Source organism: Danio rerio, chromosome 18 (assembly GCF_052040795.2).
Source record: "Danio rerio strain M-AB ecotype USA chromosome 18, GRCz13ab, whole genome shotgun sequence".
NCBI lineage: Eukaryota > Metazoa > Chordata > Actinopteri > Cypriniformes > Danionidae > Danio > Danio rerio.
Genome location: NC_141038.1, coordinates 11,369,428 through 11,387,205, shown reverse-complemented (window position 1 = coordinate 11,387,205; position 17,778 = coordinate 11,369,428). Strand labels below are relative to the sequence as shown.

Sequence of the window (17,778 nt, the reverse complement as noted above, 5' to 3'; positions counted from 1 at the left end):
AATCTTCAACCTCAGTTTTCTTTCTACTTTAAAAGCCAATGGTTACCTGAACTTAGGTTTCTTCTAAATTTCTTCGTTAGCATTTAACAGAAGAAATGAACTCATTAAAGTCTGGAACCACAAGTAAATATTAAATAAATTAAAATTTTAGCCTGTACACTGTAAAAAATAACCATAAATTAGCAATTCTCCACATTTTGGGATTAACATTTTTTTTATTTTTATGTATGCCTCTGAACTGCACTATGAAACATTTATCTTTCTTAAAACAACTTTTAACCTTAAAAAAATGTTTCAGCTGTGTTAGTACAATTGACAAAATCACTAAATATGACTTTCACTATGCAAAATAAGTGTTTCATCTAAATAATGTTTTATTTACAGTAACTGCCTTTCAAAAAGCAATTACTACCAAACTTCTAATTTGCATCTCTTATCGTTCAGTTTAATACATCTGTCTATCATTTAATTGATTTTAATGTTTAATCAATGAATCCTTTATTATGCCCAAATGTCCCCTTTTCAACTTGTCTGACTGTTGTCAATTCTGCAGTTCTGCAAAAACTGCAATTCTGTCTGTCTTCACTCTTTACTCTTAGTTAGTCATTGTACAGTTGCTGTCAAGACATATAATAGCAATTTATTTGATGAATTTTACATTTTGATAATATACTGTTTTTATACGTTTATTAAACTGTATGTGACCCAGCATGACAAAACCAGTAATAAATGTACATTTTTGGAAACTGAGATATATGCATTATTTATATGCTGAATACATTTACTTTCCATTGATATATTTGTTAGGATGGAATATTTGGCTGAGGCACAACTATTTGAAAATCTGGAATCTGATTATTATTATTGAGAATATTTTTTAAAAGTTCCTACTGTAAGTATAACAAAAGTGGATTATCGATAAGCACTGTGCATTGCTAAGCACTTAATTTAGACAACTTTAAAGGCAATTTGCTAAGTATTTAGATTTTTGAACCCTTGTTTTTTTTTATTTATTTATTTATTTATTTTTTAATTTGTCTGACTGTTGTCTGGTCATTTGTTAGTTATGAATTGCTACAAAAGCTATCAGTCAAGAAATATCAATCAATACAGTACTGTAAACCGTCGTTTGCTTACATATGTAAAATACTTTTTTAACTCTTTTTTTTTTACTCTTTATTTTTTTAAATACTCATGTTTTATGCACATTTATTGGCAACACTTTAAAATAATGGTCCATTAGTTAATGTTAATTAATGTATTTAGGAAGGTCAATGGTTCAAGTCTCGGCTGTCAGTTGGCATTTCTATGTGGTGTTTGCATGTTCTCCCTGTGTTTGCGTGGGCTTCCCTTCGGGTTTCCCCCACAGTCCAAAGACAAGCGCTATGAGTGAATTGAATAAACTAAATTGGCTGTAGTGTATGTGTGTGAATGAGTGTGTGTTGAATAAAGGGACTAATCTGAATAGAAAATGAATGAATGAATAATGTATTTACTAACATTAACAAACAATTAGTAATGCATTCATTATGGTACTTGTTCATCTTTGTTAACGTTAGTTAATGCTAAGTTAAATAACATTAGTTCATGTTAAAAGAGTGCATTAACTAATATTAATGAGCATAGCATTGGCATTTTAATAATAATAATAATAATTAGTTAATGTTGAACTATGATTAATAAATGCTTTACGAGATTATTCATATCAAATACATTAAATAATAAATCCTTATCCTAAAGTGTTTCCCACTTCTTTAATCTAGCTTTTGTCAGTTTGTCTGAACACTATACCCAAACAATCTTTTAGGTGTTTGTAATAAGACAATACATCCAAAACCATTTAAGAGCACAAAGAAACATCTTCTCATAAGCTGATCTTAAGACCCAGCTGTGCAGAGCTCCTCTCAAGAGGCAAAGTGAAGTATTTAGCTTGTGCATTACTCATGACATGTTTTCCTAAGCTTTTTCACATTGTCAGTCAGATTCTGGGAGATTCACAGATGCTAAAGTCCTCCAGAAGTTCACTAGAGACTGAGAGTACTACAGTAGAGAACACAAACATGAATAAAAATCTGCTTTTTTTTACTCTGCGGCTCAATTCTTATATTATGTTTTGGGTCAATTGCAATCACAATTATTTAACTGCCTTGATCTGAAGATATTCTAGTGCTTTTATTAAATAAGCAGTCGTCTATAGTAAACTATACAGGCCTGTAGCCAAGGGGGGTCCAGGTGGTTCGAAAGACCCACCCCTCACTGAAAAAGGTCCAGAATTTGTCCCATACATGAGCTCATTTGCCCTATATTGACTGCTATGCCATCATAAGTAGTGAAAATAATCCATCGTAGAAGGCTTTAACACCAAGTTTCAACGTGACTAAGGGAAGTTGAATGTGCTGGCCAGATTGCTATTTAAATGATTGATATTTAAATGACAATAGGCTAGTTTTTAGTTTAAAACTTTAACAGATTCCTATTTTTTTCTTCAATATTATATGATGCCATTGATGTACAGTAGTCAATATTCGAAGTGGATCAAAAAAGATTTTTCAAATATGTCTTATAAGAAAGGAATGGGTGCTGGTTACCAAATTTAGGACAACTTTGAAGAAAGGTTTTGATCCACGTCAAATGTTGACTACTATATATGCTGTAAATGATAATTGATGTAAATCTTTAGGAAATGTTTTTGGTACATCAAAAAGTGTAGCTATGATGACCATCCAACAATCTAATCCATCAAAAAATGTGTTTAAAATGTGAAGAAAAAAAACTTATTTAAACCTCATAATTAGAAATATAAAATTGATGAATAACAGAAAAAAATCCACTTTTTTTAAAAGAAAAAAGAACCACCTCTTTCACCAGGCTGGCTACAGCCTGCTATTACAAAAAAAAAAGTTTCTTAATACACATTTGCAGAATCTGGAGCACAAAACTCACGCTGCACAGATTATCTTCATGCATGTTATTTTCAACAGAGAGCTGAAACCAAGCCAAGATCAACTTTTATATAGAGTACACTAATTTCATGTAGCTTCAAAATATTGATGGGTTTTTTATTATTATTAAAAAAAAACTGTCTTTATTTACTCACTCCTTACTCTTAGTTAGTCATTGTACAGTTGCTGTCAAGACATCTAAAAAAATTTATTTAAGGAATTTTACATTTTGATAATATACTGTTTTATAAGTTTATTAAACTGTATGTGACCCAGCAGGATAAAACCAGTAATAAATGTACATTTTTGGAAACTGAGATATATGCATTATTTATATGCGGAATACATATACTTTCCATTTATATATACTTTGTTAGGATTGGATATTTGGCTGAGGCACAACTATTTGTAAATCTGGAATCTGATATATATTTACAATTGTATGGATCAAAATGATTGATTTGTCTTTTATGCCTAAAATTATTAGACTATTAAGTAAAAATTCGATATTGTGAATATATTTTTAAAAGGTCCACTGTAAGTATAACAAAACTGAATTATCGATAAGCATTGTGCATTGCTAAGCACTTATTATAGACAACTTTAAAGACAATTTCCTTTTTACTTCGATTTTTCGAACCCGCGGATCACAGGTTTTCAAATAATTTTATCTCAGCCAAATATTGACCTATCATAACCAAATATTGACGGAAGCTTATTTATTCAGCTTTCAGAGGGTGTACAATTCTTCATTTCAGAAAACTGACAGTTGTGTGATTCTGAAGACACAAAGCTGAAAAAAAAAACTATCAGATTTAGGCATATGACGATACCTGTTTTCAAGGTATACTGCAGTTTGGAAAAGTCAAGGTTTTAAAACAGCCAAAATTTTCCGCTATACCGTTTCTAAGGTATCAGTATACTGTTTTTTACATTTTGTTTTTTTATGCAACAGTATCTCCAAAGATGCTGTTTTAAATTTCAATTAAATTTGTGTTTTTGAAACTAATGAAGACAGCAGAAGTCAATGTTTCAATTGAATTATTTAGCCCAGGGGTATCCAAACTCGGTCCTGAAGGGCCGATGTCCTGGAGAGTTTAGTTCTAACCCTAATCAAACACACCTGAACCAGCTAGTCAAGCTCTTTCTAGATATACTAGAAACTTCCTAGCATGTGTGTTGAAGCAAGCTGGAGCAAAACTCTGCTGGACACTAGAGTTTGGACACCCATGATTTAGCTTGACATGTTTACTGCTTCAATTATTTTAAACGTTTCTCAAATTAAAATATATTCTGTTTAAATGGGAAAAAAGTTTTTGTTTTTTACCCAGAAATTTAAAAAGAATAGATTTTTTTAAATCAGTACTCACAAAACCGTAAGACCATGATAATTTTTATCCAAGTTTATCATATAATCAAAATCTTTTATCGGCTCATGCCTAATCAGATGGTCTATAAACATATGAAAAGTGCATAAGCTACTGGAAAATTAAGTGCTTAAAAAACAAACTAACGAACATCTATATAGTTTTTTATTTATAGTTGTTTTTCACATTTCTAATGTAATAAAACACTTTTTTTTATATAGCTTTTGTGTGACCTATTCTGATCAGGCCACATCTGCTACTCAGCTTTTGCAAATGCATGGGCTAAATTTATTTATGTGTAATAAGCTAATGAAGTTTGCTTAACTGCATTTGAGAACACGTTTGTGTTTCATCATCCTCATGAACTAATCATGAACAACACATGTACAGCATTTATTTATCATAATTGAACATTTACTAATGCATTATTAACATCCAAGTCCATGCTTGTTAACATTAGTTAATGCACCATGAGTTAACATGAACTTACAATGAACTACTGTATTTTCATTAACTAACGTTAACTAACATGAACAAATACAGTAGTAAATGTATTGTTCATTGTTTGTTCCCGTTAGTAAATGCATTAATTAACATTAACTAATGAACCGTATTGTAAAGTGTGACTAAAAATATTTCATTAAATAGTGGAGTCATCATTTTCATGCTGCTAAATTACAGACGCAATTAAAAAAAAAATCTTCAAAAAAGCTTGCAATTGCGGATTGCTTCAGTGTCTCTTTGTATATACATCTATTTACAGTTGATGTCAAAATTATTAGCTCTCCTGTGACTTTTTTTTCTTTTTCAAATATTTTCTAAATGATGTTTAACAGAGATTTTTCACAGTAAATCCGATTGAAAGCAGTTTAAAATTTTATTTTTTTTTAAATACATTAAGGTCAAAATTATTAGCCCCTTTAAGCTATACATTTTTCTATTGTCTACAGAACAAACAAAATAACCTAGTAAACTAATAAGCTAAGCCTTTCAATTGCATTTTAAGTTGAAAAATATTAAGTAAAATTATGTACTGTCATCATGGAAAAGATAATGAAATCTGTTATTAAATATTAGCTAAATATTAGCAACTAATTAAGGTTATTGCACACTAAATCCGGAATTTTCATCCATAATTTTCACAAATTAAAAAAATAAATTCGACCTCACATTGTGTCAATAGTACAGACACCCTGCTCTGAAACTTTTGTCTGTCACAAAAAAATTTGACTCGGGTTAAATTTTTGCATCTGAAAAAGCACTTTGGGAGGTGTTTGGACAGTTCAGAGCCACCGTACAAGCAAAAAACTAAATACAGAATGCCGTCATTTGAGCCACAGATATCTTTATGGCAAACAGTGCATTACAATAAAGACAGAATGTGGCTGACAGCTGAGAAGCCCTATGCTGGATTCAGTGACTGGCACACATCTCTCCTGCTACTGCTTGGTGTGTGTGTGTGTCCGTACATTTGATGTACTGCCCATAGGCATAATAATAGAAAGCATGGTCCGCTTTCATTCCGTTGTTTCGAAACATCAACATGGTCACTATCTATTATAATGTCTGTAGTTATTGCCATTCTCTGTCCCGGCTTTGTTTACATACTTAAACGTGTGAAGTATCACAAGCAATGTATTAAAATTCTATTGATTTCCTGAAATGAACTTTTTTTTTAAGCATTTCGGGATAATCATAGTGTAGATCTTTGATAATGAGCTGAACTATCCTTTCTCTCTATGCAGTATTGGATGAACACAATATGTAGCCGAGTCCTCTTTCTTTTTCAACTTTAGACAAAAGAAGAGAACAAAGTAGCTCTGCTTGAACTGACTTAGAAGTTTTTGGTGTTTTTTTTCATAATGGATTACTTGATACCAATGGGACTCCGTGTGCAAGGTTTATTTACATGACGAACAAAAACGCATATGAAAATATCGGACTTCAGTGTGCAAAGACCTTTATGTTTATAAAGGTGTTGAAATCTTTTTAAAAAATAAATAAATACATACATAAATAAATAAATAATTAAACATCAAGATTCTTTTTTGCTACATCACCCAGCCCAACATACAATATAAACAATCTAGGCCTTATGCCCCCCCTAATGACCTCTGCAACCCAGCCATGGCTGCTCACGGGCTGTGGGCCAAATAAAGGAGCTCCTGGCCTTTGATGTGTTCACAGAGAGGGGTTTGGGTGAGGAAAGGGGTCATGGGGTGGCTCTAAAAGAATCCCGTTCCAGCTGGGTTGGCCTGCCTGTAATTTTTTGGGAATTGAGTCACTCTGACTGCTCAGCGTTTACCATCAATTAGAGCTCTTCAGAACGGGGATCATCTACTAAAACCTGTTTTTCTTCCTCAGAAAACGGTGAGGGTCTTATTTTCTCAACGAAGACAAACACAACCTGACAATCCCAGCGCTTTGCTTCAGTGAGCTGGCAGGGTTCTGGAAAGGCCGACCTTTGACATGGAACTTGTTCATAAAACAGGGAAGTTATTTAACGCCACACATCTCGGGGTGAGTATGGACGGCAGAAACAACACAGGCCTGTTGCGGAAACGATTGTTCAACTCCTCTGAGACTCTCACACTCTGATAATATGCCTATTTAATATTACAAACACAAACAAAACCACAAATAGAAGTCACCTGGCAGGAACTAATGCAAACGTAGCTATTTAAAACTCCTGTATGGCTCTAAGAAAAACATGCATACATATGGTTTTTTTGTTTACATATACAGTTGAAGTATGATTATTAGCCCTCCAATGATTTTTTTTTCCTTTTTCAAATATTTTCCAATTATGTTTAAAAGAGTCAATAATTTTTCACAGTAATTCCTATCATATTTTTTTCTTCTGGAGAAAGTCTTATTGGTTTTATTTCAGCAACAAAACAAGCAGATTTAGATTTTTTAAAAACCATTTCAGCCTTTTTCAAGTCAAGTGCTATTTTGGGGTTTCCACCTGGATTTTGCTTACCCAAATTCAAAAGCTTCCCAATTCCACATCCAGAGGTGTACATGCAAAAGTTTGGTATCACTTTAAAGAAATCCCTTTGAATTTTTTTATAAAACACTGTTGAAAGTGACTGAAATAATAGGATATGTTGTCTGTGTTACAATAAACAATAAATGTTACAATAAAAGGTGTAAACTCAATTTTGAAAGTGTACCTTTTAGGTTCTGTGTGGTCTAGGTTGCTGTAAATAATTTTGGGGGTTCCTGCACATGTCACTAATCATAGTAAAAAAGAAAAATGTCTCTATCATAATATATGCAAAAGTTATTCTATTTCAACTGATGAGAGAATGGAACCACTCATGAGGTATTGGGTCAGTACCGGCCCTTAAAATTGAAAGAATGCAGAAGTAAATGACATCACAGACCCATATATATATTATTTAGCTTTTAGCTTTAGCCTCTGTACTGTCATCATGGCAAAGATAAAATAAATCATCAAGATCAAGATATATCACATAGTGTCTGTTCCACTTTCACTCTCCCCAATAACAACAAATTGCTGTGCTTGACCTTTGAACCTAACAACTGAAATGGAGCTGTTCACCTTGCAAAGCATCACAAAGGCATCGTGGGATTGTCCTTGAGATCCCGCACAGCAAGATGTGGACCTACTTTTGTTTCCATGGAAACTGCGCCAATGACTGAAATGTTCTGTTTCCGATGTAAATGATTCTGCTTAATACTGGTCTATAGAAAATGTGACATTGACGTGTGCAATATTTATTCACAAAGTTTAGAAAAAAAAATGTAAAAATCATTCATTGTGTATTAGAATTAGAACATTTTGAAAACAAACAATTGTGAATAGGATTTCAATTTTATGTAAAGTATTAAACAAGCTAAATTTCCTAAACATCAGAAGGCAATATCAGCAAAATTGCAAAGGTGATAATGATTTGTATTCCACTGTTCAACAAATAGAGTAAGTTTTATTTTATTCAGGTTGCCAAAAAATATAGTTTCAAAGCCAGAGCAGAATATTTAACTCTTAAACAAACTATTTGAATGAATGATTCAATTAAATATTTATGATTACAGCAACTTGTGCAACCTGATGGCTGTTTTTGCATCATATTTAGTAATGACAGGCCTAAACCAGCCAAGATACTTATGCATTTCAGAAAACATGAAATTTGGATTTTTCCTACTTCCTACTTGGATATAACATCTAAAACGCTGCCTGAAGTTCAACATTGAAGCCGTGAACTCGAAGAAGATTGAAGAATTAGGACTTCAGCAAGATGCATCATTTGACATCACTGAGATTAGAGCTACCATATGTGAAATGCTAAAATAATAGTTCAAGTGTTTTTACAGCCCAACATGAGCTTTATAGTGCAATCTAATGAAGGGAGTTGTATATAGCTTATGCTCATAGCTTATCCAACCTGTATATAATTTTGATAGTACATCCATCTGTAAATATCACCATAGTTTTTCTATAACTGCACTTTATAACTTATTCCTGTATCCTGCACTTTCTGCTATTGCACTGCTGGTTAGACCTAAACTGCATTTTGTTGCATTGTACTTGTACATGTGTAATGACAATAAAGTTGAATCTAATCTAATCTAATATATATATAAGTATAATATATATATATATATATATATATATATATATATATATATATATATATATATATATATATATATATATATATATATATATATATATATATATATATATATAAGAAAAAATATTATCAGACATATTGTGAAAATGCCTTTGCTCTGTTTTTATTTCATCAGCTGTTCATCAAAGGACAGCATTTTCTGTACATTTTGTTTTAGCCATAATTGGCACAATAATACGAAGGGTGAATTTGCGACTGTGTATGCCTCGAGGTTGTAATCAGGACATTACACTACTGACACTATACTACTTCCCACCTATGACAAAAAAAACCTCAGCTAAATATTATTTAATATATTCACAATTTAATATAGTAAATATATTTGATATGTTTACTATAATAATTACCACTGTCAAATAAAACGATAATAATAAAATTTAAATATATATATCTTTTGTCAGTACTACTAGCATGAGTAAACCACTTGGGGTGGATTCAATATTTCCCCAAAACAAATTGAAATACAGATTTCAGCTTTAAGTTGATTTTTTTCCACTTCTTACCTTTCACTGTGGTCTTTCCATGGGGCACAGGGAATGCCTGAGCGAGTCTTTGACCGGTGGCCATTGTACATGTCTCCAATGCCCTTATAACACTCTGTAATAACAACAACAACACAAAAAGAAGCATAAATTAGAAAGAGTGTATTCAAACACACTAAACAACTCCCTTCATTAGATACAGCACAGATCCCAACACAGGCTCATTGGGAAAATGTACCCAGGAATGCATTTTTGAGAACTGAGAAATATGTGCTTATGGGTACATATGGCCGCATTTTGTGTAAAAAAACAAATGCTACACTAGATGGTTATCTTCGTATCTACTGCTTTTCTGGCTTGACTGGTTTGCATGGTAGCTCACCACAAAGTTTGGAGGCAGAGAAGAAAAAAAAAGTGAGATGCCAAGGTAAAAGCAAATGGCCATGGTGGCTTTTCACTTCTGGTTTGCAAACACTATCGGTTGAGTTTAGGCAAGGGTGTGTGTGAGTCACTCTACATCAAGCTAATTTATTAAACACAACAACAAGCTGACCAGCTCTTCCCTCATGGATGTGCAGGATGTTGATTGGCTCTGGTGAATTCATGATAAATGGCACATATGACAAAAAAAAAAAAACCATGAGGTTTGGTTAATAACCATAGCACAAGCACTGCTGCATAAGTAACAAGCCCCCATGTATTTATCAGAATACTAATAAGGCTAATATTTAGATAAAATCAGATAACAAAAACATAAATACATTAATAAACATTTCAGAAAGGAAATAAGAGACACACAAAAATACAAACAAATAAAAATGCAAGCCTCTTCAGGTGTACTTTTGAGAAGACTCTCAAAAAGTATGGTTCCACTGCAAAACATGTCGTTCTTATTTAAATTTTTTTGTCTTGTTTCTAGTCCAAATTTATACAAGTTCTCTTTTCTAGACAAAAAAAAAGTAGTTTCTTGTTTTAAGAAACAATATGCCAATATTAAGTGAGTGGGCTTCACAGTGGCACGATTGCCTCACAGCAAGAAGGTTGCTGGTTCGAGCCTAGGCTGGGTCAGTTGGCATTTCTATGTGGAGTGTGAATGTTGCATGTACAAGTGAGTTTCCTCCGGGTGCTCCGGTTTCCCCCACAGCACTAGGACATGTGGTTTAGGTGAATTGGGTAAGTTGGCAGCTCATTTCGCTGTGGTTACCTCTGATTATTAAAAGGACTAAGCTGAAAATAAAATAAATGAATAAATGTATTAGGTGAGTTTTTCCTTAAAACTAGCAAAATAATCAGCCAGTGGGGTAAGCAATGTTTTTCTTTTTGACATAAGATTATTTTGCATACCCCATTGGGAAATTATTTTGGTTGTTTTAAGCAAAATCTCACTTATTTTTATATGTTTTGCTTGTCTAGAAAATGTAATTAAATTTACTTGAAAATGCTTCAGGCGACGTAGTGGCGCAGTAGGTAATGCTGTTGCCTCACAGCAAGAAGCTCGCTGGGTCGAGCCTCAGCTCAGTTGGCGTTTCTGTGTGGAGTTTGCATGTTCTCCCTGCATTCGCGTGGGTTTCCTCCGGGTGCTCCAGTTTCCCCCACAGTCCAAAGACATGCGGTACAGGTGAATTGAGTAGGCTAAATTGTCCGTAGTGTGTGTGGATGTTTCCCAGAGATAGGTTGTGGCTGGAAGGGCATCCGCTGCGTAAAAACGTGCTGGATAAGTTGGCAGTTCATTCCGCTGTGGCGACCCCGGCTTAATAAAGGGACTAAGCCGACAAGAAAATGAATGAATGAATGAAAATTCTGGATTTAAAAAATCAATATATATATTTATTTATTTTTTTATATTTGGACTAAAAACAAAAAAAAAGTTAAGAACGACAAACATTTTTCCAAGTGTTCTCAGTAGAGTTTACAGTTTCTAAACTCACTAACCCAACCCTAGTCATTCTGAAAATGTACTGTTATATACCTTTCTGGAGATCGCCAAAAACATCCCAGGAGCGAATTTTTTGCGGTTTTTGTATTCGCGAATCCACCAGGGGCCAATGTGAATGCTTTTTGAGATCTCAAATTTCTCTCGCGTATGCCATTGGTGCCTGCAATTCTTGTGTAAACCCACCAGAGACCGATGTGGACTGACTAACTGACCGATCGATTGACCCACCCTCCTCCTTCCCTTAACCCAACCTATAGTGTTTTCAAAATCACTGATTGACCTGCCTGCCAACTTCCCTAAACCCAACCAACAGTTTTAAAAAGAAATTCAGAAAAAGAAAAGCCCACGTCTGGTTTTTACCACGTTTTAAAATTGTATCACATTTACTTGTTTATTTTATTTTTTTGGCTTTTGTGTTTGTCTTGTTTTGTTTTTGTTTTGTTTTTGACTCAAAACTTGTCATTGTGTACAACTCCTTTCTGCCTCTCCAGTCCACCAACGTACATGGCGAGCTACTGAGCAAACTGGTAGCAGCAGAAAAGCTGTCCATACGGAGGTAAGCGTAAAAACGAATGCCGTCATACTGCCCCGTAGCGTTCATTTTAAAGACAAAATGCAGCCATACGTACATGCCTCTGGCTACATAATTCACAATCTCCAGAAATGTACATAGTGCTATGATTTCAGAATGAGCCTATGTTGCACTAACCAATAGTATTGCCAAGAACCCTTAAATATATGCACAAAATGAAAGACGAATGCAATGCAACATGATCAAATTTACCGTGAATGTTGTAATTACCCTAAAGAGAGCTCTGCTTTGAATCAGACCATGTTAACCTCGAAATTATTATCAAAATCGGCTGAAGTGCTTAAAGAAACACAGCGGGTTTGTGGAAACACAGTGCTTGTGGAAACACAGCAGGGCTCCCAGAGCTCCACAACAGTCGAATGATCGTCCCGGCGGCCTCAATTGGAACACCAGCGAAATCGATCTTAACATCAGCGCTTGTGCGAGTCCTTCAATGAACCATCTCCAGGGTCCTGCCAGTCACACGAAGCTGTCAGCGGTGATTAATGCTTGACTCATGCTGTCTCATTCCCACATTGCGGCTCCTGCTCCCTGCACATTTCAAACGGCCCCCATTAGAAGCAATGGAGATCGGACTACAGGGACCACCGTGCACCAATGCCAAGAAACAGAAAGGGGAAAGAGCTACGCCATACTTCAACATAATGAAAACAAATTATATAGATATTATGTCTTGCTGGGGAGGATTAACAGGAACAAAGGCAGGGACGTTTTTTAAGGGTTGTTTTGATATGCAAAGTAGGCACAACTTCAAAAAGTTCGGTAGGCTTCTTCTTTTTTTCACCCACTGTTGGAAGATCGCCAACCAAAACATCATGGAAAACAAGATCAAGACAGTAGATTATAAACATGTTAGTCAAAAAAAAAAAAAAAAAAAATCGAAGCAAATATGTGTATGGGTTTTATGGTTACTGTCTGTAAACTTGCCTGGTGTACTGGAATTTTGGCTCGTGCTGAACTCAATGCACAAGCACAGAAATACACATCTAGACACTGAGGAGACAGAGTCAAGCTGGATTTATACTTTCGCCTGGCACTACATTGCGCACCTTCGCTGACTGTGCGCACACCTCATGAAACGGACGAGGCTTTTATACTTGTCGCGTTAGCCATTGTAATATTCTTTAAAATGACAGGGGGCGGTTAAAAGAAACTGACCGTAAAGTCAGACGGATAAACAGAGAAGTAGAACGTTTCCGGAATTACGCCATATCATTAATATCATTCAATATTTTTAAACTAATTATTTTTATGAATCGTTTTAATGATTATAAGCATTTTTATAACCATTCAAGATTGTTTAAATTAAACTTTGATGCATCACTTGCTTTTGTTCATATCTCAGACAGTTTTACCTTTTAAAGTTGATTAAAATATTAATGACAACAGAGCATGGGTTGCTCTAAAAATATATATATTTTTATTATGACAAGAATAAAAGCAAAAAAAATAAATAAATACACTTACTAAAAAATACTGATGTTTTTTTTATTTTTATTTTTTTATTTAGCCCGCTCCACAATTCACACATTACTGTCTGACTAGTTTCTGTCTTTTACTTATGCTAAATAGGTCATAATAGTCCAACTTTCCTGATCATTATTACCAGCAAAGCCTAGAAAAACGGGGCATCAATATATATTGTAAACCTATAGGTTCAAATATTCCTTTCCAGTTATCAAAGAAATGAATTGGTCTTTAAATATAGTTTTGTAACTATTACATTCTTTTAAATTCAATATTGTAATATATACATTAGTGTAAAACCTATGACTGATGGAAAAAACTTTTGTAATTTTGTTCCTGGGTCTCCTCTTTTGGCCATGGCCTCTTTTGGCTTTAACAAACTTATGCCTCAGATTTTTCCAAACTTTTAACAAAAACTTTTCTCCTTTACCACGGCTGTTGCAATTTCTTGCCAAGAATGACTGGTCATCCGGTTATCGCTATGACCACGAATCATAAAGATCTCTGTACAGTCGTACCTGTTTCAGACAAAAACTCTTCAAAGTGGTTCATATTCAACTCAAATCAAATGCAAACTGTTCGCTCGAGTCTCTAAAAAAAATCATGCGCTCTGCCAGCCGAAATCATCTTGTGTGCACCCAAAGTGAACCTTCGAAATCACAGCAATGACATCACATTCCTCGCATGCACTCAAGTGAGCTAGCGGACGCGTCGAGTATAAACCAGGCTTCAGACATGTTAAGGTACTTTATGAGTAACTGAGAGTTATGTGTCTCCAGTCATGGTACCGGTGGAAATAGCCATGTTTCTATCCAAACTTTGAAATTGAATGGTTCTTATTTTCATAATACCATAAAAAACAAACTAGCATGCAAATAAATTGATATAACACTGATCAACTTGAGTACTACATTGCAAAAATGCTTTTAAAAACTAAAAGTTTTTGTCTTCTTTGTAGTCCAAATATCTAAAGACTCTTAAATCAAGAAGCATTTACTAGACAAGCAAAAAATATAGTGAGTTTTTTAAGACACCTGAAAAATCACCTGAAGGACTCCAAGATGGTGAGAAATAATGTTCTCAGGTCTGATGAGACCAAGACAGAACTTTTGGCCTTAATTCTAAGTGGTATGTGTGGTGAAAACCAGCCACTGCTTATCACTTTTCCAGTACAGTCCCAACAATGAAGCATGGTAGTGGCATTACGCTGTGAAGATGTTTTTCAGCTGCAGGCAAAGGACGAGGGAAATATGAATGCGGCCAAGTACAGAGATGTCCTAGATGAAAACTTTTTCTAGAGTGCTCAAGACCGAAGGTTTACCATCCAACAAGACAATGACCCTAAACACAAAGCTAAAATAACGAAGGAGTGGCTTCACGACAACTCTATGACTGTTCTTGAAGGGCCTAGCAAGAGCACTGACTTAAACCCAGTTGGCCTAAAAATGGCTGTCCAACAAAATTTACCATCCAACCTGACAGAACTGGGGCCTCATGTACGAAGACTTGCGTGGAAATCTTACTAAAACATTGCGTACGCACAAAGCTGTAAATGTGCGTACGCAGAAAAAAATTCAGATGTATGAAACACTGCGTACACCGAATCTCACGCATATTCTTTTGTACATCCGAATGAACGTGAAACTGAGCGCAACATGCACGAGTGCAAAACCCCTCCCTGCCTCCTCCCCCGTATGAATATGCTAATGACTATGCTAATGGCAAAACCCAACGAAAAAGCAATGGCAAAAGCAAGCAAAAAGAGAAACTTTGAACAGAATGTGAATTGGAGGTGCTGCTTTCGGAGGTAAACCGGAGAAAAGCGGTTTTATTTGCAAGTTTTTTCTCCGGAATTAACAACAAAAGAAAAAAAATAGAGTGGGAGAGTTTAGCTGATGCGGTTAACACAGTTGGGTCTGAACATCGCACTGAGTGCATTAAAAAAAAAAATAGTCTGGTTTATATCTGTAAAATGTTGCAGCACTCTTAACAGTCTCAGTGGCGCAGCTCGTAAGACGCATGTGGTCATGTTTTGACATGTTTGAGCATGAACTCGGCTCGAATCAAGCGTCTGATGAACTCTTTCTTCTTTTTTTCCCCCGCTACATATCAGATTTTGCCTACTATTTATCACGAGAAAGACAAGTAGGAATCATCAATAAGTTTGTGCATATTTTATTTGCACATTTATTGAATGAAAATTTTTCTGATTCACGAATGCAAATTCATCTTCAGATGGTGCCTTTATAGCAATGTGCGTGCGGTAGATTGCTCAGATTACATTGGGAAAACAGACGACCACTGCAAATTGTGCTTTAATGTTTAGCTGCTCAACTGTATGGTATGTAAACCTTATTTACCTGCTAGATGAACCCGTCTCATACAGTTGCCATTGCAAGGCTCAGACACTTTGTAGAGAGGAATTTAACACATTTGCCTCTAGGAGTCGCCAATGGAAATAAAACATACACGCACAAAAAATGTGCGTACGCCAGCCATAAAGCTGGCGTGGAGCTGCGCACATTCCCACGTTCAGTTCATTGTTAGTAAATCCAAACGTGAGCGATTCTGAGCGTGAAACCTGGCGTACGCAAAGTTTTTGTGCGTACGCAGCGTTGATACATGAGGCCCCTGGAGAGTATCTGCAAGGAGAAATGACAAAGGATCTCCAAATCCAAGTGTGAAAAACTTGTTGCATCTTTCCAAAACCGACTCATAGCTGTATTACAGTAGATCAATAATGTGCTAAAATACTGAGCAAATTGTTTGAATACTTAGAAAATGACCATGTCATATTTCAGTTTTTCATTCTTTTTTTTACATCTGCAAAAATGTCAACAATTCTGTGTTTTTCTGTCATTACAGGGTGCTGTGTGTACATCAATGAGAAGAAAAATGAACATTGAATGATTTTAGCAAATAGTTGCAATATAACAAAGAGGGAAACATTTAAGGGTGTCTGAATACTTTCCATACCCACTGTATTTGCTGATACAGTAGTTGCATTAATTATTAGTTGAAAGGACCCTTATCACAAGACTGTGTTATGAAACATTTAACTGTCCTCAGCATCTTAAATCTATTTGAAATGCAGAGTGTATGGGACAGAGCAGTAAATTTGACGTTGTTCTCTCTTCTGGCTGCCCTTATCAGTCTTACACATTTTTCTTTTACCTTTTTCTGAAAGTCTTGATAACACCATCGCCAAGTTTTTCTATTATTATTTCAGCCAATAGGACTGTAAAAACAAAAATTTGTTGTACTCTCCATTCGCTGATTTCACCCAACTATTTTGCTTTAGAGAAACCCGAAAATATGAAAAGGGTCCATAGGTGTACCAAAATAAGTGTTGATGAATGTAATTCCATGCAGCAGAATAAAAAAGGAAGCAGTATCTTAAAAATACTTTTACCTCCAGGTTCAGGAGGTTTGACTCCACAGCGAGGGATGTTGGTGCAGAAAGCTATAGGCACAGTGGGATCAGTAGTGAAGCACCATGGGAGATGACGACCATCAGGATTTCTACAGTAGTTCTCCCGCAGATCCCTGCAGTGCAGATAGACAGTTAATCATATACATGTTGCTCTTACGGAGCATATGCCGAACAAACCGAGAGCTTAAAACTACAGATTTGAAGCATTATCTGCAGTTTGTTTTAAATCTAAACTTGCATGATGACAGATAACAGGCTGAGAGAGGAAACATTCAGGTTTTCTGAGCAATGACACAGAACAGAAGCTGGCAGAAAGCCCTTGCTGATAAAAAAACCTGCATACCTGGTGAACATATGTATTTTTAGGGAAACATGATTTAGTTGGACAGATTATACACACATACAGAAACACACACACGCAAATTGGCGCAGAAGTATTATTTTCATAAAATTAATATAAAGTGCACAAACAATTTCAAAAATAATTCCAAGAAATCAAGTAGCACCTAATCAAAACTTTTTTTTTTACTTTCTTTACATTATTTACAAGTTTTTTAATGCATGATAAAAAAGTTAATTTTCAAAAATGTTTACATATAGTGTTGACAAGCCTTAAAGCATTCTCGTTATTTTTATTTGTTGTTGATGTTATGTTTGCTGTATTTCTGTAATTTAAATAATAAATTAATTATATAATTAAGTATTTATTTATAACACAAAATTTATCTTATATTAATAATAAAAAATAATAGTAATAAATAACTATTTTAAATTGCCTTAATTATTTTAAATTGTATATATATATATATATATATATATATATATATATATATATATATATATATATATATATATATGTATATATATATATATATATATATATATATATATATATATA

The 17,778-nt window shown here is 34.5% G+C and overlaps 1 protein-coding gene across 2 annotated transcripts in view; it reads right to left on the bottom strand.

Annotated features, from left to right (window-relative positions):
- The window catches only part of hgfb (hepatocyte growth factor b), a 68,943-nt gene that overhangs the window by 16,815 nt on the left and 34,350 nt on the right, over nt 1-17,778 (bottom strand). The window contains exons 9-10 of one of the 2 annotated variants that reach the window (XM_087292991.1): nt 16,860-16,993; nt 9,474-9,567 (exon numbers count right to left, since the gene is read on the bottom strand). In XM_087292991.1, the coding sequence (XP_087149117.1) occupies nt 9,474-9,567; nt 16,860-16,993 (228 nt within the window). Of the gene's footprint in view, nt 1-9,473; nt 9,568-13,488; nt 14,932-16,076; nt 16,994-17,778 lie in introns of those variants that run through there. The other variant, XR_015514745.1, reaches the window with a different exon arrangement.